Source organism: Phoenix dactylifera, chromosome 3 (genome assembly GCF_009389715.1).
Source record: "Phoenix dactylifera cultivar Barhee BC4 chromosome 3, palm_55x_up_171113_PBpolish2nd_filt_p, whole genome shotgun sequence".
NCBI lineage: Eukaryota > Viridiplantae > Streptophyta > Magnoliopsida > Arecales > Arecaceae > Phoenix > Phoenix dactylifera.
Genome location: NC_052394.1, coordinates 10,808,598 through 10,832,780, shown reverse-complemented (window position 1 = coordinate 10,832,780; position 24,183 = coordinate 10,808,598). Strand labels below are relative to the sequence as shown.

Genomic DNA, 24,183 nt, shown 5'->3' with positions numbered 1-24,183 from the left:
GCCGTGTTACTGTGGTGCCTAGGACAATGTACACTCCTTTTGATTTATGTACCCTCTTTTGATTTTCTCCTATTTATCTGATAAATAAGAAAGGTAAATTAAGTAATTGTTGGAGTGCATACATAATAAAATTAATGAATATTTCTGGTTGATGAGATCATACTTTTCTATCAGATATTCTTCACCATGTTAATCTCACAAGTTGCATTGTAATACTTTTCAAGATTGCAACACATTTTACTATTTTTAGTCTCACTAGTTACTTATTGTAATGTTGATTTATGTATAGGTATACTATTAGATGCTAGATAGTCACTGTGAGGATCCGTGCGGGCGTGTGTTTAGTCCCACATCGGTTATTCGCTGGGTAGATCCTGGGTACTTATACAGGATCAAGGAACCCATACAATACCTTCCGACTAGCCATTTTGGGTGAGGTCCTGGGTTGTTACAAATGGTATCAGAGCGAACCCGGTCCATAACTTATGTGGACTAGGAGACACTGCAGCACGTAACCATTGGGGTTGACCACGGACCGATCGTGGTGTTTGTGATTAGATTTGAATTGATTTGAACCCTTAGCCTGACGAGGACGTCAGGGCTTGAACGGGGAGAGTATGTGAGGATCCGTGCGGGCGTGTGTTTAGTCCCACATCGGTTATTCGCTGGGTAGATCTTGGGTACTTATACAGGATCAAGGAACCCAAACAATACCTTCCGACTAGCCATTTTGGGTGAGGTCCTGGGTTGTTACAGTCACAAAATTGAAATTAGATATATTGTAGGAACCAAGAATTTAAGAACTTACTAGGTTAATTAAATAACAATAATAACTGATCTATTTGTTACATGTGGAGGTTTTTGGCAAATCATGAGTAGGGTTTTCAGTTGAGTAGGCCATTTGCAAGTAGTTTGGCCAGATATTATCTCAATAAAGGCTTGGTCAATTGTTTAACAAGCCATCTTGAATACATAGTGTGAGGCTGTGAGCTTAAAAATTGAAATATATAGAAGCCAAACTTGAGAATTATATTATTCTACTTTATTATTTATATAAAAATTTTATATTATAGTACTAACACATTTTGTACAGTGAAGAATATATATTAAGCATTAGGTCATTGATTAATTGCTATTAAATTTTTTAGCCACTAATAGTGCTCTAATATGGAGACTTGCTCAAAATAAATATTTGAAAACCTTGGGGACCCAAAGCTCTCTCACCTTGTTTAAACAATTTGTTCTTGAATAGCTTGTATGCACTTTGAAACTATTTTAGACTTTTTAAGCTTGGCTTGAAATTAATTGAGTTGAGGTTGAGCTTGTCTTGAACTTTTAATGACAGCATGAGCCAAGCATGAGCGTGGTCTGGCTTATGCGAGCTCAGCTCATCTACACTCCTACTTATGATGATTGATTGTCATCATTCTGACATGATATTCTGCAAATACATTTAATACCCTCTTGCCTATCTCCAAATTGTGAATATTAAACTTCATGAAAGCGTTGTTTGTGTTTATGAAATTAACCAAGAGAAAGAAACCTATTGTTTTTGATGATTTGAGCTGCCCATGCCTGTAAATTTTTTAAGTTCACCATCTTCATATTATAATTTCTGCTATGATAAGATGATATTCACATTAAGGATTAACACAAGCTACAAGTTTCATCAAATTCATAAAAAGTTATTCGTAAATTAAAACCCAGTCACTTTGATGCCTTCATTTTTCATAGCTACAACTTTTATCATGTAAAGTGTGAATTAGAGCAAGCCAGTACTTTAGCACCAACTTTATGCATCCCATAACCCAATCAAGTAAATTAGGATTGTTGTGCCGGTATTAGGGCCTTTATTGGTTGGCCGGCAACATGGTTTGGTATGCATTCGTGCCGTTCCGTGCTGAGTTTGTACCAACACGACAGAGAGAGTGGGGGAGAGGGAGAATGGGAGAGAGGAAAAGAGAGGGGGAGGAAGTGAGAGGGCGAGGAAAGGAGGGAGAGAGGGTGAAGGTTGGTGGAGCGCAGCTCGACACAGTAGAGAGGGCATGGGAGAGGAAGAATGGGAGGGAGGAAAACAGAAAGAGAGGGTGGCGGATGGCCGCAGAGGTTTGGGGAGTGGTGTGGAGGGGCGAAGGAGGAGCTCCACCCTTCGGACCCTTGTTTCGTTCGAAATAGGAGTTCTAAACGTGGCTTCTTTTTTTATTTTGAAAATTTCAAATGAAATCAGCAACCCCCTTGCCAACTACACTTTATGTTTCCAAAATAAAAAGTCCTTTTTTATTTTGAAAATATTAAGTAAAATCGGCAAAGGGGTTGCAGACTTTACTTAAAATTTTAAAATAAAAAAGAGGCCCATTTGACACTCCTATTTCTAACAAAACAAGGGTCCGGAGGACGGAGCCTCTTTTTCTCCCCTCCGTGCCCCCCCTCGGCTCTCCGCGGCCCTCCGGCAGCTGCGCCAGCCGTTCGCCACCCTCCATCTCCCTCCCTTCACCCCCTCTCTCTCTTTTCTTCTGTTTTCTTCTCCCTCTCCCCCTCCTCTGCCGGTTTCTCGAAATTGTCAGGTCCGCTGCCAGTACGGCTCGGTATGCTTTGAACTGAGCGGTTCGGGATGATTCCACATTCCTCAAAATAGTTTCTACAATACTTTGTCAGGAATACTGAATTTGATGTGACATACTATTGGGGCTAGCCATATATAAATAGTGTAAACTTTTTGGCCAGTACTCATTGGAGTCATCCCATTTGAGATTAAGATTATTTCAGTAATTTTTGCTAAGATGGTCCAAAATAAAAAGGTTGGTTAACTGAGAAAGTAATCTCCATGTTTTTAAAGTACATGTATATTTATTATTGAAAAATTTATGTATCAGATAGTATGATTATTGAAAAATTCATGTTGCCTCAAGTGTCAAAAAGATCCCTGAAATAATCCATTCTTGGTTTTTGGTGTGAGCTATTCTTGTTTATAGTCTTAGGCAAAGGTCCCCATTTTTTCCCCCGAAATTTAGAGTGATATTAATATATTATTGTTACATTCTCTGTTTGGTGGTCATTTAAGGGATCTGTTTGGTGTCTGCACCAGTGAAGTTGTCCTGATGGAATGCCTATACGGTGTATACATAATAATTTTTGTTGGATCTTTTCCATCTCTTTTGTTATTTCTGTTGTATCTTTTGCATTTCTCATTTACTTTTAATGGTTTCATTTGAATTCCTTGATGGGAATCAAAGATATTATCCTCATGAGGTAGCCCGTGCTGCTACTCTGCTTTTGGTATGTCAGTTATTTAACTTGTTATTTATGTGTGCTGTGATATTTAGGATTTTCTTGCTACAGATGTTCATTTGATACTTGTTTTTGGTGCAATAGAGCTCAAAATAATTGCAGGACTTGCTTGGTTGCACCTTGTGTCCCTGATATCTGTCCCTACTCTCTACAGCTCTGATGCATGAGGGCTTGTATAGCATTCTTGCTTCTTTCTTTTCTAGCTATTGATCAAGTGCTCCTTCTGAGTTAACTTATGTTGTCTCTTCTTTCTGGAATTGTTTGACATGTCTGGATGCTGTTGTTTTACCATATATTGCTTCCATATGCCAATCTTATGTGGTTTTGCAATTCAACGAATTCTCTTGGTATATATGTTAAATTGGATGCATATGGGAAGTAGATGCAAATCAATTAGAATAATATTCCGAAGAGATTTGTAATTTATTTTCTTTTTAATGGATTAATGCCAAAAATTGACATGTTTAAAGCTCGTCGTGCGCTTCCATTTTACTGCATGGGTATGGTAGTTACAGCTATTAAGATTTTTGCCTTGGCATCTGCTGAAGTGTAATCCATTAAAAATGAACAGGCAGACAATTTGTATCTAATAGATGTGATTCAGCAATATTGTTTCCAAAATTATTTCTTAGGCCTTGGTTTGAGCCAGAATTCTTGTAACCTTTTCAAGCAGCCACTATATCACATCCTTCTTTTAATAATATTATCATGTCTAATTAAGTATTGCATGTCTCGGGACATTAAGGCTATATATTAGAAATACAAAGATGATGGAGACAGTGGACTGAGTATTCATACATTTGCATTGTGGCCTCAACTTCTGCATTCTTAAACATGGAGTTGATTGTTTCTAGATTCTTCAAGTAATCTGAACCAGGATTATAAGTTTTCATGGCATGTCGATCTTAGAGTTAAAGTAACATGCCATTTTTCTTGCATCAATATTGCATTGAAAGAAAGTAGAGTTTTCACTCATTTTGATTTATCAAGGATTAGGTACTAAATCAAACATACCAGAACTCTTCAGATTAAAAAGCACTTTCATCCACCATTCTAGCCGGCCTGCCTCCATCCGGGTCGAGACATGCATTGATAGGTCATCCTGGCCAGGATATGCCATCATTCAAGGATGAGGTCATAGGAGGGGGGGAGGGAAGATGCCTTCGGTCGGTCATGGGGAGAAGTGAGGAAGGCTTCCATTCAGCTTCACCATTTCTCTCTTTTTTCTGATTAATGTGATGGTGGCCACTTGATCGTGGGGAGGGAGGATCTGTCCTTTTTTTTGATTAATATGATGTCACCCACTTGATCGCGTGGAGGAAGGTTTTGGTTCAGCCCTACCTCCTCCTCCTTCTCTTCTTCTTCTTCTTCTTCTTCTTCTTCTTCTTCTTCTTCTTCTTCTTCTTCTTCTTCTTCTTTTCGACGATGCTTAGGCCCCCTCATCACCAAGATGGAGGAGGGAAGAAGACTTGGTCCAGCCCATCTTCTCATTTTTTTCTGATGAGAACGTGCTCGGCCAGTTAGCCCCTGGTCTACTCCAGACTCTAGAGTCCCTGTGTGTGTGAGAGAGGGGGAGTCCCCCCTCTCCTTTTAATCATTATATTTATTCCATTCCACATTTTTTAGTTTTTTATTAATTTCCCCTCCCCTCCCCCTGCACAAACTGTCTCTTTTCCCCTCCCCTCCCTCTTCTCTCTAATCAATTTGGTACTTGCTTATCATTTTACTCTTTCATTTTTTTATTAATTTCCCCCTCCTCTCACTCTTTCTCTCTCTCACTTTGCCCCTCCCCTCCCCTCCCTCTCTCTTCTTCTGAAAAAGGAATACTATAAGCTAGTCAAATATATACCCTAGGTCCTAATTCAATTCAATGCAATAGCAATTATCAGGAACATGACCAAATGGTTTACCATGAATTTTAATAATTATACAAAACAATAAAATTAATTATAATTATAAATGATGAATTATTAAAATTTGGAAAATTAATGAACGTAAAGTTGAGGAAAATTAAAATGCATCCCAGGTAATTTAGATGCATGGATGATTATTTTAAAAATTGTAATGATTATAAGTTATTTGTAATAAAAATATTTAAAAAATACAAAAATGTAATAAATGTAGAAAAGGGTGGAAATATTGTCGGCAACTTAAATCCAATTTTTAGGTACTTATCATGAATTTTAATAATGATATGAAACAATGAAACTAAAATATAATTATTAATAAGATAATTGAGTAAAATTTGGAAAATTAATGATCATGATGAATGTGAAGTTGAGGAAAATTAACATATCTCAAGTAATTTAAATGCATGGATGATTATTTTTCAAATTTTTAATTATTTTTTAGTTTTTCAAATAAAAATATTTAAAAATTTCAAAAGGTTATAACTTATAAGAAATGTAAAAAAGGGCGAAATAGTTTAGTCAACTTAAATCCAATTTCTAGATACTTATCATGAATTTAATAATTATATGAAAAAATAAAATTAAATTATAGTTATTAATTAGATAATTGATAAATTGGAAAACTAATGAACATAATGAATCTAAAATAGGGTAAAATCAAGATACACCCCCAAGTAATTTAGATGCATGGTTGATTATTTTTTAAATTTTAATGATTTTTAAATATTTTTAATAAAAATAATTAAAAATTACAAAAAAATAAATGTAGAAAAGGTAGAAATAGTAAGCACTTAAATCCAATTTTTAGGTACCTATCATGAATTTTAATAATTATACAAACAATAAAATTAAAATTAGAATTATATTAATTAGATAGTTGATTAAAAATTGGAAAATTGATGAGCATAATGAATATAAATTTGGAGAAAATTAAGATACATCCTCAAGTAATTTAGATGCACAGGTGATTATTTTTTCAGAATTTTAATGGTTTTTAAATTATTTTTAGAATTATTTTTAAAATTTATTCTCCATGTACATATGATTTAAATGTATGCTCCAGTTATCATATCTTGAGTCTTACAAAGTAGCCACCTTTATATGGGTATGTTCCTAGGCTACAGTATGGTGCTGCCTCTGATTATCTTGAGCAAGGATGGCCACTCTTACGCAACATACAATCAGGATGGTTATTCTAGTAGTACCAAACAATACGGGCAACAGGGATGGGCTCAGTATCGAGGCTAAATATTCAAGGATTTGATTATGAACAGAACCCTGATGTTCATGAGTGTTGTAGACATTTCACATGGGTTTAGTAGTAAGTTTGATATGTTTATCTTAAACTGATGAATCCATTTTGTGTGGTATTGAAATATGTTGAAATATAATTTATTAGACAATATTCACATAATTATATTTTTATCTACAAGTGACCAAACCAGGGTCCACAATACCAGAATTGGAACCCATGCCCGTAGGCCGGCAGCACAGTATGATACGCCCCTGTGCCGTGCCATTCTGATGTGAATCGACAGAAAACTAGCTAGGGAGGGGGGGGAGGAAGAAGAGATAAGAGGGAGAAGAGAGAAAAAGGGAGGGAGGGAGCGAGGGAGAGGGAGGAATGGAGGGAGAGCACGATAGAGAGAGAGAGAGATGGGCGAAGGAAGGGGAGAGAGAGGGAAAGAGAGGAAAAGAGAGAGGGAGAGAGGAAGGGAGGGAGAGAGAGGGCGCTGGTGGGTGGCGGCTGCCGAAATAGGGCCAAGGGGCCCTCTCTCCTCCATGCGTCGAAACAGGAGCTTCAACCTCTTTTTCTATTTTTTTATTTTTTTAAGTGGTCGGTAGGCACTGTAACTTCACTTATTATTTTCTTTTTCTTTGAAATTTTTTAAGTGATGCCGGCTGCTTCACTTAAAAAATTTCAAAAAATGAAGACAATAAGTGAAGTCGGCAGTGTGTGCGGACTTCACTTAAAAAATCAAAGGAAAAAAGAAAAAGGGGTTGAAGCCCCTATTTCCTTTAGAAATAGGGGCCCTACCCCCATTTTGATGCAAAGGAGAGAGGGCTTTGAAGCCTTCTCTCCCGCCTCCCTAGGCCTTGTTCCGACGGCCGCCGCTTACCATTGCCCGCCCTCCCTCTCTCCCTCTTTTTCTGTTTTCCTCTTTTCTTCTCCCTCTCTCACCGCCCACTGGTATCTCGATTTTATTGTTGGAACCATCCTGGTCTGCCTTCGATATAGCTTAGATGCTCAGTATGTCTCGAATTGGACGGTTCGGGATAGTTTTGCCTTACTTGGACCAAGCTCAGTGTAAATGTATTAAAAATTACAACTGTTTTTATCAAACTGTATCATTTTTGCTTTATCAAGGACTCATGCAACATCAATTATAAGAGATCATTGCTTGGTAATCAAGGAAGGACCTCCAATGACCTGGAAGGCCATAATACATTATAGTGTTAGTTTTAAATAGGGCCGATTTATCATAAATGTATTACTTTTGAAGTACAAATATGTTTTAGGAAACAAAAGGAATAGTAAAAATTCAACATAAATTTAATTAAAGTATAAAAGGGATGTCCCAGACAAGTATTGGAATGCTCGACCAGGACGGCCACCTAGATAGGGGGACATGCAGGGCGTTCTGTTCCATGGGGAGATTGGGACACCCCCATGCCATAGAATTTAAAACCTTGTTTTAAAACACTAGCACGTAGTTGGCGCCACACAAGTGCTACACGGTGGTGAGGCATTCAGCACAGTTTATGGCATGCTGCTGACAGGCACACACGACACTGGGATGTATATCTTACTTGGTAGTTGGAAAACTAATGTTCTGTATGTGTATTTCCAGAATTCTCCATTTTGGCATTGGATATCTGAAGGCCAGAAACTTGAATAATAATGTTAACAGAGTTACTTATGGGATGATTTTAAGTATAACTTGTTTACTCGGCATGTCGATAGAATGCTCATGACATATAGCTGATGCTAAACTTTGTTTGATTCTATTTAGGGTGGTGCTGTTCTTAATAGAAGCTTCCAGCCCTATGAAACTCATATCCCTTATCTTCTTCATTTTTTGGTAAGAAATTGTACTTTCAATATTTTATATACATAAATACATATATACATAGTTACATACAAACATGCATGGTTGCACAGATGCATGCATGCATGCATACACACATGCATGCATTCATGTAGATGTTTCTATATATATTGCAGGAGTACTGTATAGCATGTTCATTTTCATTTTAGTGGTGTCTGTAAATGCGGTGTTTTGATTTACATGCCCTAGTCATCCTATTTAATGCTTGCTGGTTTATTTACTGCTAATTCAATATATAACTTGCAACTATAATCACTTTGAAAAACTATAGGTGTGCATTGACAATTGAAATATAATATTATTGGAAATTAGTGTTATTAATGAATGAGTCTAAAGATTGTAGTTCATTCAAGATGACATAGTCTACTACCAGCGCTAATTTGACAAAGGAGCAAAGAAAGAATACATTTACCATATTATTGAGCAGCATGATCATGTTTCTGACAATATCACATCAAGTGCTTGTTATGCTTGTAGATGTGCAATACTTGCCACGTACAGAGACGGACATATGTATGCGAAAGACTCAAGATATGAACAGTTCTATTTTAGTTTTTTCTTTTTGAAGAAAATTTTTGTTTTATCATTAATTCTTGTTTAGTACCATTGTAGATGAGATGCTTGGAGACTAAGTTATATGATTTTTCTTAGTGGACTTTTGGGTTTTAGCAATGTTTGGGTAAAAGAAGATTTTACGACTCGGTATAGAAATTCTTTACCATTTAAAAAAAGCATTGTCCCAATACCAAAAATCTATAATTTGAGCTTAATTGAGAAATCAACTTTTCTTTTCTTGATACAAGAAATCGACCTTTTGTTCTCAAGGCATTTCAGTATTTTTATTGAACTCAAATAAGGAGTGTCTCCTTATTTGCATGTGATAGCTTTAGTAAGATATGTATTTAAATGATATTCATGTAAATAAAATTTTATATATAGTTTGCATTTCTGCTTGTTAGCAGTTTGCCTGCTCCTTGGTTGTTCCCACCTTCAAATGGTGGAAAATATAGAGAAAAATGGTTTAAAAGGCTTTCCAGCCCGTACTGGATGATATCAATCATTTCAGGTCCACTTTGATGAGGCCCTATCTGTCTTCATCTGGGTAGTTTTGGTTGGGTTCAGCCAACTTGGTTCGTTCAATCACATAGTTGGTACAATATTTGCTAGCTAATACGGGACTGACAGGCACAAGATTTAAATCCAATCTGTCTGCACAACATATGCAACTGATTGACAAATTTTATGCTAATACACTATTTTTATTTAGATTATAACTGAGGCACAAGTTGGACATTGGCCCATAGGACTTGTCCTTTTAGTTATGAGACATGTATTTGGAGTTGATGCTTGCTACATAAATTGATTGAGAGATAAGGTATACACTGAAAAGAAAGATCTTTGCTTTTGGTGAATGGTATACACCAAATAAGTTTATGTGCTTTTGGTGAATGGTATACACCAAATAAGATTATGTGCTTTTGGTGAAGGATGGTGATATTTATGAATTATGTTGATTTCTGGAAGCTACTGCACCATTTCATGCACCATAATTAAATCTGACATTGTTTGCATGCAAGTGGTGTGCCATGTACTAGACCCCAGCATGTATCACTATGGTGAGGGAATGTGCTTCAAGACCCCTGTGCTCTTCCTTCCCCAGCAAACACAGACATGCATATAAAATAGCCAAAAAAAGAAAAAGAAAAAGAAAAACAACACTCATGCCCCCCCCCCAACCTCTCCTCAAAAAAAAAAAAAAAAAAAGAAAAATTATGTGTAATAAGGTGACTTTCATCTCCCCTCATAAAAAGAGAAAAATGATTTAAATGCAATATATGATTCCTGTCCCCATTCATTATTGTACTTTTGTGGGAATGTGCACCTTTATTGGTGTTTCCCTGTATGAACGTAAATACTTGGGTTTTTTGAAATATTTAAGTTATTTGACCATTTTTCTTAGTAATCAAGTGGTATTATGCAGAGAGGTAGATTTGATTATTGATTACCTTGCTTGTTGCTACTGTCTGATAATCCAATTTTTATATAGTTTTGACAATATTAAATATGTCTTGATGGCCTTACAGGTCAGAGTAGTGGTTCTGAATCTTCTGATTAACAGTTTTCTCCACTTGCTCCTACTTTCATCTTTTCTGAAGCTTACTGCCACGGTCTTTATTCTGATTGATGTTGCAGGTTGACTTCAATTTATATGGAATGAGCCATATACATACCTCAAATGTTAGATTTCGTCCTCCATTACCAGATAGCTTCTTTCCTAAGGTAGCTTGTTTCAAGAATCATGATATTGGAGTAAGTCAACCTCTGTTTCTGCTAGTTCACAGATTGTCACTTTACATTTTATTTCCAGAACATTGGATTTCAGTAATTGATGGTTCCCATCAATCATATAATCGTTATGACACTAGGCAGGTACAGGAGATGCAGTTAGTAATTCAGCAATTTGGCTTTCTTCTACAGTTCCAAGTGCTTTGATTTGGCCTGATTCAGCTACTGGAGTTATCTCAGAGAATAATCCCATTAACTTCATTAGACGTCAAAGTATCTGTATGCTTGAGGCAGATTCGAGTGTGGATGGTTTGTATCTGCTTAGAAAAAATGTGTGGAACACAAATCTGCATATATATATATATATATAAGTGGTTATGCTGGTGACTTGTTTTTGTGACTTGCAGACATTCTAAATGAGAAACATAAAATGTATACGTCTCTTTCTCAGACTAGATCAGATGTTAGAATGGTTCAGTCACTTATACCAATTTGGGAGGTAGTTGCTTCTTAAATTGTCTAGATTTTGTGCAAGGTATTTCTTTTTCCAATATGAATGCAATTCTTTAAGTAGCCTGCTAAGTTTGATTTTTTCACTTTAATTTAGGAAGAGTATGAACGGTCAGGAATACAGGAGGCAGTAAAGTTTGCTGATGTTAGCAAACCTCATCCTGAAGATGTATTGAAAAGTTTTTTACTTGGACTTGAACATGAGAATGCACTCTCCAATTTATTCTTAGAGGCACAAAAGTCCTTCCCTCTAAATATTTCTGCAGTCAAGGAGGATAAGAGGTTAGAGAAGTACATTACATCATTTACTGACATTGCCAAAACACTCACTCCAATAGAACATCAGAGACTAAGCAGTTCGTGCACTGAACCTTTGAAGTGTTCTGAAGAAAGCAATGATAAAGCACTGTCTTCACCTGAACCTTCCTCCAAGAAAAATGAGGATACCGTACCTTATGAGGAAAACTGTGAGTTTCATGAATTGACACCTACAGTTATCAGGCCATCATCATTGCAGATGATTGTATCTGAAGATCTGAAGGTATCATGTTATTGTTGAGCTAGTCTGATCTACTTTTAGCCCTCAATCAAGTATTCATTCTGTATTTTCTCTGTCTGTTTGACTTTACTGTGTTTTAGACCTTGGTTGTTGGTGGTGCTGCCTTAGATGTTAGCTTGTCTTTTTCAGAATTTTGATTTGCTTGTTTATGAACTTTATGGATCCACATGTCTAGATCTTGCATGTTGTTCTCAGTGGAAGTAGTCTTCTATATATCAGCAAGGTTGTCCTTTGTAAGTTGCTTGGTATTCTTTATTTTATTTGCTGTGAATTTATGTTACCTTAAGTTTCCTTTTAGGATCATTGACCATTTATCTGGTAGTCAGGATCTTTTTTGAACTTTTTGGTATTCAGCACCATAGGTCTTCTAAGAGAGAAGGATATTATATAGTCGTAGTGGACCAAAATACTATATGGTTACAGAAAAACAAACTTTATAAGCACCTCCTAACATCTGGTTGGACGATAACATCAACCTACAGCTACACCGGGCAATAGACAGGGCTTTGATTGGCCTCCCAACATTCTTTATTGAAAAAATGCAATTCTTTATGAGAACTGAAGCCTACATGTTTATAGACATGTATTTGACCAAGAAAAGACAAAACAAAAGGACAAAATTAGTTAGTTAGAATTTTGACTTAGGTTGGAGAAGCCTTGCAGTGGGTCAAGTGATAAATTTTATTATAGGATATTGTTCAAGTTAAATAAATAAGGACTAGGACAGTATTGTTATGCTGGGTTTTTTTGTTTTCTGAAAAAAAAGAAAAGAATTTTAGTGCCTATTTCTCTTGATTAGTCTGGAGGAAATGACCAAATAGCAATCTTTGGATGTGATGGAAATATTATTTCAAGATATTCTAGGGAATTAGAATTTCTTTTGGTTGTATCAATATTTTGGGAACTACCAATGTGTTTGGTCTAGTCCAAGTTAGGCTACCGGTACCGGTAGGCGTACCGGTCGTCCACCGGACTGGTTCAGGACTAGTGCCAAACCAGTCTGCATAACACAGCATGCGTGGGCGCACTTGCTGCCCACCGGTTCGCACCAATTCCTGCCCGTACCGGACGGAACCGTCCAATACATATATAGTACAGGCCAGTTCCAACCCGGTACGGTTAGAACCGTTTTTTAAGGCCGAACCAGACCGGTTAGATATGGGCCGGTTCTGCATATGTTGGCCTAGTCTATACTTGTTTGATCATCCTGTGTACTGTGTTTGGGCACACCTAAATGTATTTTGCTACACTACACTTGTTTGAGGAATTCATTTCTTTCCTGAACTCTGAATCAGACTGCTTGAATCTTAGAGGTATAAGTGGAAGAGAAGTGACTATAACAGATCTAAGGTAGTTGGTTCATACTAAATAAGGTACCATACAACAGTCTTTTGGTCTAGTCATTGATATTTACATTTACAAAATTAAGTTTCTGATGTCCTCTCCCTTTCCAAGCATTCACCTTATTGATTGAATTGAGATATTTATAGTAATTTGAAAATTTTAATATTAGAAGTTTAGAACTACTATGTAACTAATACTCTTGTATTTTGTCCAAATTTTCTTTTATTGCATTAAATACTTTCGTATCATCATCCATTTATACAATTTGTGTTGAATACTTCCATTCAGATGCTGCTTGATCTTTACCTTTTGACTGTTACATCACCGTCTTGAACTTCAATTTCAGCATCAAAGTTAAAATAATGACTTACTATTGCAACTTTCGGTGACAAGCTTTTCTGCTCTCTAGTATTAAATGAACCAGATAATTATTTAGAATTTCACTCTCTTTGTCTATGTTTGGTTGTTGTTTAGATGAGGGTTAAATGGAATAAAGACCCCTTTAACCCATTTATACTACTTCAACCTGCCAAATTCCAGAAAGGTGACCGATTTATTTCAAGGATAAAACGGGCATTTAGATGTTTGTAAAGCTACCTTTTCCACCGGACATGGACTAAACTATTCTGCCCTATAAGTTGGAGTGGTTTATTCTAGAGTAAAGTGGGTTAGGAGTAAGTTAACCTATTTCTGGGTTAACTTGTTCCACAACCAAATGCAGCGTCAAGTTTAAGGCCTCAGTTATCTTGTCCAAAATTAATCAGAAGAAATTTGTGTGAATTTTATTACTATAGCTTAAGATATACTGTACTAATGCTAGCACTTTATGATTATTGACTCTATTTTACAATTCTAAAAGTAAATATGAATTAAGATCACCCTTTTGGATATCATTAAATCAGTTGGATGGTCCTTATTTTTCAATTATTAGTTAAGTTGTTGTTTTTAAGTATTTTTCTAGGAATTATATACCTGGTGGATTCTTTCTTACTTGAACTATATGCTATCCACATTTGGGTTCAACTTGTAAATCTTATCTTATTTTTTTCCTATTTTTTTAGCATTATTAGTTTTATGAAAATTTGTCTCATGATAGTTGATTTTTCTGCAACTATTATTTTACTTGTTTTCTATCGATGTTGTATCAATTGTTCTTTTGTAGAGTTTAGATACTGAAGCGCTTGGGCTTTTAAGCTGGCTTGCATCTTCACAAGCTGTAGAAGACTTGACTACTGATGATGAATTAGTTCATGAAGCAATTCTCAGTCCCTTATTTCCTACAAAATCCTACCAAAAGGCTTTAGAGATGGCTCATCAAGATTATTTGAGTGCTTCCCAGCAGGAATGCCAGGATATTCTTGATTCTGTTGAAGGTACCATCAAGTCTGAGGTACTGAAGGAAAACACTTCTTGTGCTGGGGATCATGAGCATATGGCCAGTATTTCATCAGGTGATACAATTCCTCAAGTTGATGGATCATCTGATGATAATTTTAAAACTCCATGCAAAGCCAATCTTTCTGAGATAAATACAAGTAGTGAAAGGGAGACATCACCCACTCCTCTGATGGCAAAGTGCACAAATACGAGGCAAGACAGCATTCACAGTAGAAACAAACTTCTATGGTGCCCTTTGCCGTTCTCTGTTAAAGAAAACGAGCACGAAGATTTTAAACATGGCTCTGTTGATTCTCCTTCAGATGATTTGATGAAAAATGGTACCGAGCATTGCACCTCATCTGGGAGCAAAGGGGAGAGGAGTTACAATGCTACAAAAGTTGATGCAGGCACAGGGACTTCTAATGAAAAGGTAGGAAAGGCATTGGCTGCATGTTCTGTGAGAGATTTGATGAGGAAAAAGCGGTGCTTCCAGGGTGAGCAGTCTGAATCTGATAGACCTTTCATTAAGTCATTAACTGAGGTGAAAAAGAATATGATTTCAGAGGGATCAAACTATCATGTCTTGCCCCTTGACACTTTACATGTAAGGTCATCTGAAATTGTTCAAGAGAACATAATGTCCGGTGAAGGTTGCAAGCAAGATGTATGCACATCCAGCATTCTTAGTGAAGAACAAGTAATTTTGCATAGTGATAGCAAGCACATCTGTAAACATGACGCTGACGTTGCTCCAGAGGTCTTTGCTGAAACACACATTAGCAGCCAAACAGATTCATATTCTGCATTCGATACAAACCTTCTGCAAACTAATAATCTGGTCAGTGGAGAAGGGGGTGCAGGAAACAGTTCAGTTTACCCTGATTGCAAAACCTGCAGTGGTTCAAATATGGAAAAGACTCCTTTAGAATGTATTGAGATGACTTTTGGCAGGAAACCACCCTCTAAAGATCAGATTGAGATGATTTCAGAGGATTTTCCTGGGGCTACTGGGCGGCTTGTTGGGCCCTTGAATGCTCATGATGAATCATCAGCCTTCAATTCTTGCTCCGTTTACTGTATGTTATTTTTTACACTCTTTTTAAAACATTCTGTATATCAGCTTGAACGATGCTTAATTATCTTGGAGTGATTTTGCACTGCCTATTTGTCTTGTAAAGGTTCATCTCATAGTAGTTTTTCTTTTCATATACCAATATAATGTGTCTGGAATATGTATAAAGTGTTTTACATGGTGAATTAGAGGATCAATTCTTGACTTGATAGAATCTTATCATATATAACCATTTTGGGAACTTGACTTGTTACTATTAAAATATATTTTTCATGTTACACTATACCAGTCTATACTGGTATGTACTAGCCTACTAGCCATACTGTACCATACCAATACTGAACTGATATGTCACATGGGAAGTATACTGAGTATTAGTATGCTGAACCAACCCCTATATCAGGCATACCAATATTGTACCATGATGGTACCGGTATAGGGTCCGTGTAAAGATTGTGAACCTTGGTATCTTTAAACATAAAAGGGAACTGCAGAGGTACTAAGGTGACTATTATGATTGATGTTGTTGCCCACTCAATGGTGGATACTGGACCTTTTTAAGGATTTAGATATGCAAAATTGGTGGTTGTGGTCCTACTACAATCACTAGGATGACATGATTCTTTCAACAACTGCAAAAGAGTGCCTGCTGCAAGATCTATTAATTTCAGCTCATATCATCCTTTTCTTTTTGGCAAATATGTATTGGCCACATTCATAATCAACTTTGGACAAGTATAGCTCATCGGAATTGTTAGTTTGCATTATGTGGCTTGAAGTACCACTTGCCTACATTTAATTTATTCTTGCGCTTAAAAATGTTTTGGACCCATGGAGTTGCACATTAGTTTTCAGTGACAAACGTATTTCTCTGTATTATCTGTGGTTTGCTGATTTTTGTTGTGTGTGTTGTTATTTACACTGTATTTATTATTTATGTGCATGTCATGCACTCACTATGAACTTCCTGTGGAACTATGCTGGATGTTTTGGTATCTATCATCTCTAAGTTATTTTTGGCATGTGTATTTCAATATTTGTGAATTTTTGTTTTCTATATCATGTACAATATATTTTTAGTTTGTGCATTTCCTTCTGTTTGTTAACAGTTATGATCTGCTGACACATTGTTGTTTTTCTCTATTCTTTTATTTTTTCTCATCCTCCTAATTTCTTATTCTACTGTTTCAGTTGAGAGGCAGGGGAAGGATGACATCCTCCCTTTTTTTGAAAGGACCTCTGTTGATACAAGATCATGTAGATTGTTGCCTAGTGTAGTAAACCCTAATTTTGGTCAGGATTCTGCAGCAGGTGCCCCAACTCACTTCCAAAATGATGGTTCAGTTTTATACTTACTGACTCATGCATTTTCACCACCAACTTCAGACTCTGTTTGTCAATGGCTTTTGGAAGAAGTCCTGTGCTGCCATTCGGATGATGCCACTGGTATGAGTAATGAACAATAATTCTTCATCATATTTCTGATAGACCATTTTGATCTAATCCTAAAGTCTTTGGAATATTAGGTGACTCTGAATGGAACCTGCCATTATCATCACCAAAGTCTTCTTTCAAGTTCGGTAATGGCCCGGAGGACGCTGGTAAAGGGCCTGCTTGTGATGGTTCCTTGCCAGAATCTAAAGTTGCTTTTCATTTGAAGCCAGATTTCTCCCCATCAAGTCAAGAAATAAAAATACACTTGCCTGTAGTTGATATTCTTTCTAATGATACAAAATTAGCTGGCAATCGTATGAAAGAAAATGCAGTTACCGATAGTTGTCATGCCTCGCAGATTTCAGGTCCAGATGGGAAATCAGATCTTACCCCTCTCAGTCAAATTGGTTTTCGCGATCCTGCAAGTGTTGGTTGTGGACAACAACTGACAATAATGAGTCTAGAGGTTCCTCCCTTTGTTTTTTCCTTTATTTTTTACTTCAACATTTTTATGGCCATTCATGCTGTTAGTTGTTTTGTGCTGTTTTGAGTGATTTGCTCTGCAACTATGCATTCCTTCATAGTGAAAACCCTTAATAATGTTCTTTGTGAGGAATAATAAACTCTGCTGCACCATTTTATGACAGGTGCAGGCAGCATCTAGAGGAGATCTACGACCTGATCCCCGATTTGATGCCATAAACATTATATCTGTTGCAGTTCAGGAGGATACAAGCCCTGCTTTGGATATTTATGTCCTTATGCGTGGTAACGATGACGATTCATATAGGAGGTGTTTGATCTATTTATGTATTCTCTGTTTTTGTTACTTGTTTTGTGAGATTTATCACAATAAAGCAGTGGATTTCATTCCTATGAATCTTCTTGATCAAAAGGCAAAACTCAGGCTGTTCTTGATTTAATCCTTGAATTTGGTTTGCATTTACGTTTTCATTTCATCTAGTCTTGAATTCAAGGTTTTAAAAATTATAGTACAGCCCATTCTGGTGATGGTTGGTATTGCATGTACCATGGTATAGGCCAGTATCTACTCGTTGTTCAGCCAGACTGGAAAGGGTACCTGCATTGATATTGGTAGATACAGGGTCAATATGACTCCCTGTATTGTAATTAAAAATTCTTATTCTTAATGGAGATTCTCTAAGTTGTAGGTATTTCTATGAACAAACCAGTTTGCCAATTGACCATGCTATTTTTTTTTTTTTACCTGGGCCAGCATGTTTTGTAGGTGCTTTTTCTCTACGTTAATTTTCTTCCATGTGGTATTCCAATCATGTTGAATCCTCTATTATCCCTTTCTGTTGCTGCTACTCGACCATAGCAGTAACTAGAATCATGATAAATTCTTTTGAGGCCTTTGTAGTTCATGTATTGCATATTTGCAGTCATATGTCACACCTTATGACTGGAGAAAAACTGTGTTCTTTCTCCTCTTCGTGGTGAAAAGAATCCATGGCTGTAGATTGTAGTTGATGATTTCTTGTTTTTTGAGTGATTTATGATGTAGTCATATTTCACCATGACAGCATGTATAATCTTCATCCTACATGTCAATATTTAATCATCATGTGGTGTTGTATCTCTTTTGACAACCAAAACTTATGAATATGGTTTGAGGCCAAATCCTACCAATACAAATCCGGTAGTAGGAAGCTGAAAGTAAAAAATTCACCGCATTTATCATGATATAACTTTAAAAATGTTTGAACTTCAAAAAAACCAAAACCAAATGTTCTGAGAATTGGCTTATTAAGTGAGTCATCACGCATGTGGAAAGACACAATTGCTATCTTTGATATATGGTTTAGAAGAACTTGGAACTATTAAATCTTAGTCCACATTTGTAGAGGTTGAGATGTTCTTGCATTTGCAGTCTTTGTGCTATATAGTTATTATTCTTTATACTGCTATTGATTATTTTGTCACTATTTGCTACCCTCTATATATTGGGATTACATCTCATGTATATGATTTGAGCCCAAATCCAGTATATGCAAATTTTGTGAGGGGAAGCTTAAAATAAAATTTTACATCATTAATCATGATATGCAGCTCATAAACATACCAAAAAACCAAAACTTGAGTGTTTGGGTGTTTCTTAGAATTTTGTTTCATAAATGAACTGTTTCAGTGGTAATATACAATTATTTGCTTTGATATATGTTTTAGAAGAATATGGGATTACTGAATCTTGATCAGTTTAGGATGTATTGATCAATTCTACACCTTTTAGTTTATATGCATGCATTATGGAACTCAAGACCTACCAAAAGGATAGCATATCATCTACTTGATGCATAGGTCAACTGTAAAATCTCGAAAATATCTTATTTTTTAGCATTTAGGCATTGGAATATTGTAGATCATGATTAAAGCCATATATTTTCATTTTAAATGGTCTATGGTGCATTTTGCACTGGTTCAGTTTAAGCTGAAAACCTGTGAGAACTTCAGTTAGGTTCATCATGGTCATAAGATTCAAGATGAAGCTCTGGCATTCATTAGCACTCAATGCTTTATTTTTTTTATTCCAAATTTCATTGTTGCATTGTAGTTGGTGATGATGAAACAATCAAGTAAAAATTTGTCATCAGACCATGGTTGTCCATGTTGAAGGATCGTAACTTTTGTACTTGAGTATGTTAGGAGTAAGCATAACTTGAGTATGTTAGGAGTAAGCATAACTTGATTGGGACATCATGTGTAGAATTAAGAAGCAGGGGGACTGGGCGTAACCAACTTGAAGCACTTCAACAAAGCACTTGTGTGCAAGTAGTGGCAGCATCCTCCCTCTTCAACAAGGTCCAGCACCGTGGAAGAACCTCATCTTTCTTAGAACTATAAGAGAAGGATCACAGGGAGAGGTGGCAAGCTACTGAACTGCTGCTTCACCATTCTGGAGGGGGGTTCTAAGGCAGTATTTTTTAGTGGACTCAAGGAGGGTGGTAATGGCCAAAGCACTAGATTTTGGAAGGACCTCTGGCTGCCATTTTGTGATTTTTTTCAGAGACTATTTCATGTGGAGATAAGAGGAGATATTGTACTCTGGCCCTCGATTCAAGTATGTTATAAACAAGGTTTACCATACCAGTACGTACCGTCCTTTCTAGGTATACTATATCAGTACCGTGCTGAGACTCGATACAAGAGGCATACCGAGTTGCAGTCTGTCGAACCAAACCCTATAGTGGGCATGCCAACATTGTACTAGCATAGTACCAGTACGGATTCTGGTATTGAGATGACTAGCCTTGGTTATAAGTTATAACAAAGAAAGCTGTAGACTACAACAACTTGTTAACCATGTTGAATGAATTCCCATAATATGGTGGTGGGGAAGAAGAGGGACATTCTTAGTGAAGAACTTCTATAATTTCTTTGGAGATGGAACCTCTCTCCATTTGCCATGGTGGGATCTTCGCTCCATTCACTAGACCTCTATGGACATTTAGTGCTCCTGAGATGGTTCTTACTATGATAGACTAAGGAAGTATGTGGCCAGTGCCCATTGGGTGTCAATTTTGTGGATGACTTGAGGAAACGGTTAACCTTCCATTCCTGAAATGTGGTTATATCCAGTCTGTGTGGAGACAATTTGCCCACTGTTTTAATCTTGGACCATTCCTGGAGGATGTGGATTTGTGGGTTCAATGGTGATGGGATAAGCTCAAGAAGTCTTGGGGAGCTAGATGGGATTTGTTGTTGTTGCAGTCTGTTGGGCTGCATGGCTTGAGGGAAATTCCGAAGTTCTCGGTAACAAGAAACAATCTGGGACGTTGCTCATTAGAAGAGTTAGAAGATGGCTTAAAGACTGGTATGCATGGTGAGACCAAGAGCTCAAAGCCAAGTGGAGAAAGTCCTACGTAAACAGAAGATAATCGGTTAAGGTTCTATTGTCAAGAAGTTTGTGGGAAGTGAAATTGTAATGGATTTGTTGTTGGGTGGGATGCTGGATTTTTGTATTATGTCGGCGTTTTTGTTTTCTTCCATTTTTGTTTCTCTATTTCATTGTCTTAGGGCTCGTTTGGTTCGCGCGAAGCATTTTTCCTCTTAGGAATATGATTCCTGGGAAACAAATTCTTAGGAAGAGGATGCCTAGGAAAGTACTTTTGACATATTTGGTTGACTATGGAAAAGTAACAAATTTCCAAAGTGCTTATGTTTGGTTGGCCATCCATTTTTCTGGAAAAGTTATGTATAATTCCTGTTATGCCCTTAACAAAAATTAGATCTTTAATGCCTCTTTAATGTTCCTTTAATGCTGAAGAGCCTTTTTGGAAAAAAGTAAAAATAAAGTGATTTCCGTCTCATGGAAAAATAACTTTCCCATGTTTCTCATGGGAAATACTTTCCCATAAAATGTGGGAATCATATTTCCATAGGAATACAACTTTTCCGTCTCTCTCATTTGAAAACTCCAACCAAACAAGAGGTATCTTATTACTTTCCAGTTGACCACACTTTCCCCCTTTCTTTTCCCGCGAACCAAACGAGCCTTTAATGAATTTGTTAGGCTCTCTGAACCTAACATTCTCTCTCAGAAGAAAAAAAAAAGAACAGTTATATTTTTTTGGAAAAAAAAGATCAAAATTACAAACAGCAAGAGTCCACTTCATGCCTAATAGAAATGAAGCTTAATATTGACAAATAATGTTGGCAATGTCTTGCTGACATGGTATTGTCACAAAAAATATTCAACCTTTAGAAATATTTAATTTCTCATAATATGTTTGTTGGCTGAATCTGTTTCCACATTAGCCTAAGTTATTCATGAACTATTATATGCTTTATGATTTTTCTGAATTTATGAATTTTGCAACTCATGAAGTATCCATATTTCATAGACTATTAATTAATGATAATATGTTTTCTTGTTGCTATTGTGTGTTGTCGTTGCCTCCGTCATGTTTTAACATGAGTTTCCTTTTTCAAGTTATTTTTCCTAAATTATTTTAATGGCATTGGTGATTTTTCTCTTTTTTCTCCAATTTCAAATTTGTATCTAGCTATGCCATTCCCTAATGCCAAACTTGTGATTATATGACATGCTGTTGCGATGAGATCAAGATTACAGTCTTCATGTAATCAATGCTAGTAAGCAAAAATAATCATATATTATTTAATATCAAGGTTTACCATACCAGTGCGTACCGACTATACCGGTATGCAGTAGGGGGTGTCCTGACACTTAATACGCCGAACCAGATACTTTACCGAGCATACCGATACTATAATAGGATGGTACCAATACAGGGTCCGGTACTGAGACGGCGAATTTTGTTTAATATAAAAATCTCTATATCGTTATCTTTGACCAGTTCACTTGCTGGTGATCCTTGATAATTACCTTGATGCATGATCAAATTCTTTGGTGTATCATTTCTTGTTTCTCAAAACTAATGGCATATAGATGGGACCAGGATTGTCGATTATGTTTACGTACTCTTTACTGACACTGTTCTGATTTTTTTCAATTTGTTTACATATAGAATGAAAAACTTACTCTTGTTTCTGTTAACTGATTGTTTAATTATTTGTCAGATGCAGAAATATTGATGGAGTTTCTGGTTGCAATATTGTTGTAATATCTGAAGAAAAACTCCTCCTGAATCATTTTGTGAAGATCATTTCTTCAATTGATCCAGATGTTCTGATGGGATGGGAGATTCAAGGTGGCTCTCTTGGTTTTCTTGCTGAAAGAGCAGCACATCTAGGTATTAGCTTGCTTAAGAACATTTCTCGTACACCAGCATATGAGATGAAAAAAAGCATCCGGAACTCAGCAAACCCTGAATCGTGTAATGTACTTCCTGAAACTTCAGTTGCTGATACTGTTCTTGAGGATGCTATAATTGAAGATGAATGGGGTCGTACCCATGCTAGTGGTATACATGTTGGTGGACGGATTGTGCTTAATATATGGCGACTCATGCGTGCAGAAGTTAAGCTTAATATGTATGCTGTTGAAGCTGTGTCTGAAGAAGTTCTGAGGCGAAAGATTCCATCAATTCCATGTAGAGTATTGAATAAATGGTTTTCAAGTGGTCCTGGTCGAGCAAGATATCGATGTATAGAATATGTCATGGAGAGGGCAAAGCTTAATCTTCAGATAATGAATCAATTGGATATGGTAAGTAGCATTCTTTGCTAAGTAGTACATACCAAAGATCTGCAGCTGTTTTCGTGTTGTTTCCTCACTGATAGTCACCTGAATTAGAATTGGAGTAATACTTTGGTTTTGTTGTTCTTGTAAAAGTTCAACTGCCAGTCCATGGAATGTGCTTTCAATTCTAGCAAGCACTCTCAATCAAGGTTCGTCATCTCGGTACCGGACCCCATACTAGTACCATTCTATAACAATATCGGTATGTGGTACAGTACGGTACAACGAGACATACCGAGTGTTGGTACAGTACGAGTCTGCATACTAGTTCGGTACCGATACAGTACAATACGGTACATCCGATACAGTATAATACCGATTGGTACGGCAAATCTTGCTCCTTATTAATCATTTATTGCATTATATAACACATGGTGGATTGTTTTTAATTTACTCTTATTTTTCTGAATCGGATTAATCTTCTGTCTATAGAAACAAATACAATTTGTCTTTTCAAGAAAGTCTGAGATTGCCTTTATTTTTGATATAAAAAAATATTGCTAACCCAATTTAACATGCATGCCAATGAACTTATCTTGTAAGTTGTTGCATATCTTCACTTCTTATCTTATTAACGATTCATCACCTGTATAATTGCTTTTAGGTCATGAACAACTTTGGACCAGGTTTTAGTCTAGCATGATACTTGTTATGACAAGGATTTGAGCATGGAATTTTGGCCCAGCAAGGTTTGCCATACTGGTCGATAGCGTAATGTACCAGGCACACCGTATCGTATCGATACTTAATCGGTACGTAGTTTCGTACCATACCGACACTGGGTACGTCTCACCATCTTGTACCATACCGTGTATCGACATTGTAATAGGATAGTACTGATATGGGGTCCGGTATAGAGACAGTAAACCTTAAGCCAAAGTTTAGTCCATGTTTGATTCAAGAAAGATCGTGCCTATATAGACCAAGCTTATTTTGTTTTGCTTTCTAACAAGAAGGCCCATATCCGACTCACGACTCTTTAGCACTGGGTTGAATTTAGCTCTTGATTGAGTTTTGTTCTGATTTGAATTCATCTTAACAATTAGATAGCTTTGGTGATTTTGTCATTTAATTTTCATTGAAGAATGACAAAGAATATGTAAGTT

General features: G+C 36.6%; 1 protein-coding gene across 3 annotated transcripts in view; it reads left to right on the top strand.

Moving 5' to 3' along the window:
* Positions 1 to 24,183, top strand: part of LOC103716039 (DNA polymerase zeta catalytic subunit) — a 44,208-nt gene that overhangs the window by 7,057 nt on the left and 12,968 nt on the right. Inside the window, exons 6-16 of one of the 3 annotated variants that reach the window (XM_017844943.3) lie at positions 3,234 to 3,276; positions 8,213 to 8,281; positions 10,502 to 10,618; positions 10,735 to 10,903; positions 11,002 to 11,093; positions 11,202 to 11,645; positions 14,170 to 15,463; positions 16,651 to 16,905; positions 16,986 to 17,359; positions 17,541 to 17,686; positions 22,462 to 23,044. In XM_017844943.3, the coding sequence (XP_017700432.1) occupies positions 3,234 to 3,276; positions 8,213 to 8,281; positions 10,502 to 10,618; positions 10,735 to 10,903; positions 11,002 to 11,093; positions 11,202 to 11,645; positions 14,170 to 15,463; positions 16,651 to 16,905; positions 16,986 to 17,359; positions 17,541 to 17,686; positions 22,462 to 23,044 (3,586 nt within the window). Of the gene's footprint in view, positions 1 to 3,233; positions 3,277 to 8,212; positions 8,282 to 10,501; positions 10,619 to 10,734; positions 10,904 to 11,001; positions 11,094 to 11,201; positions 11,646 to 14,169; positions 15,464 to 16,650; positions 16,906 to 16,985; positions 17,360 to 17,540; positions 17,687 to 22,455; positions 23,045 to 24,183 lie in introns of those variants that run through there. The other 2 variants (XM_008803883.3, XM_039124622.1) reach the window with 2 other exon arrangements.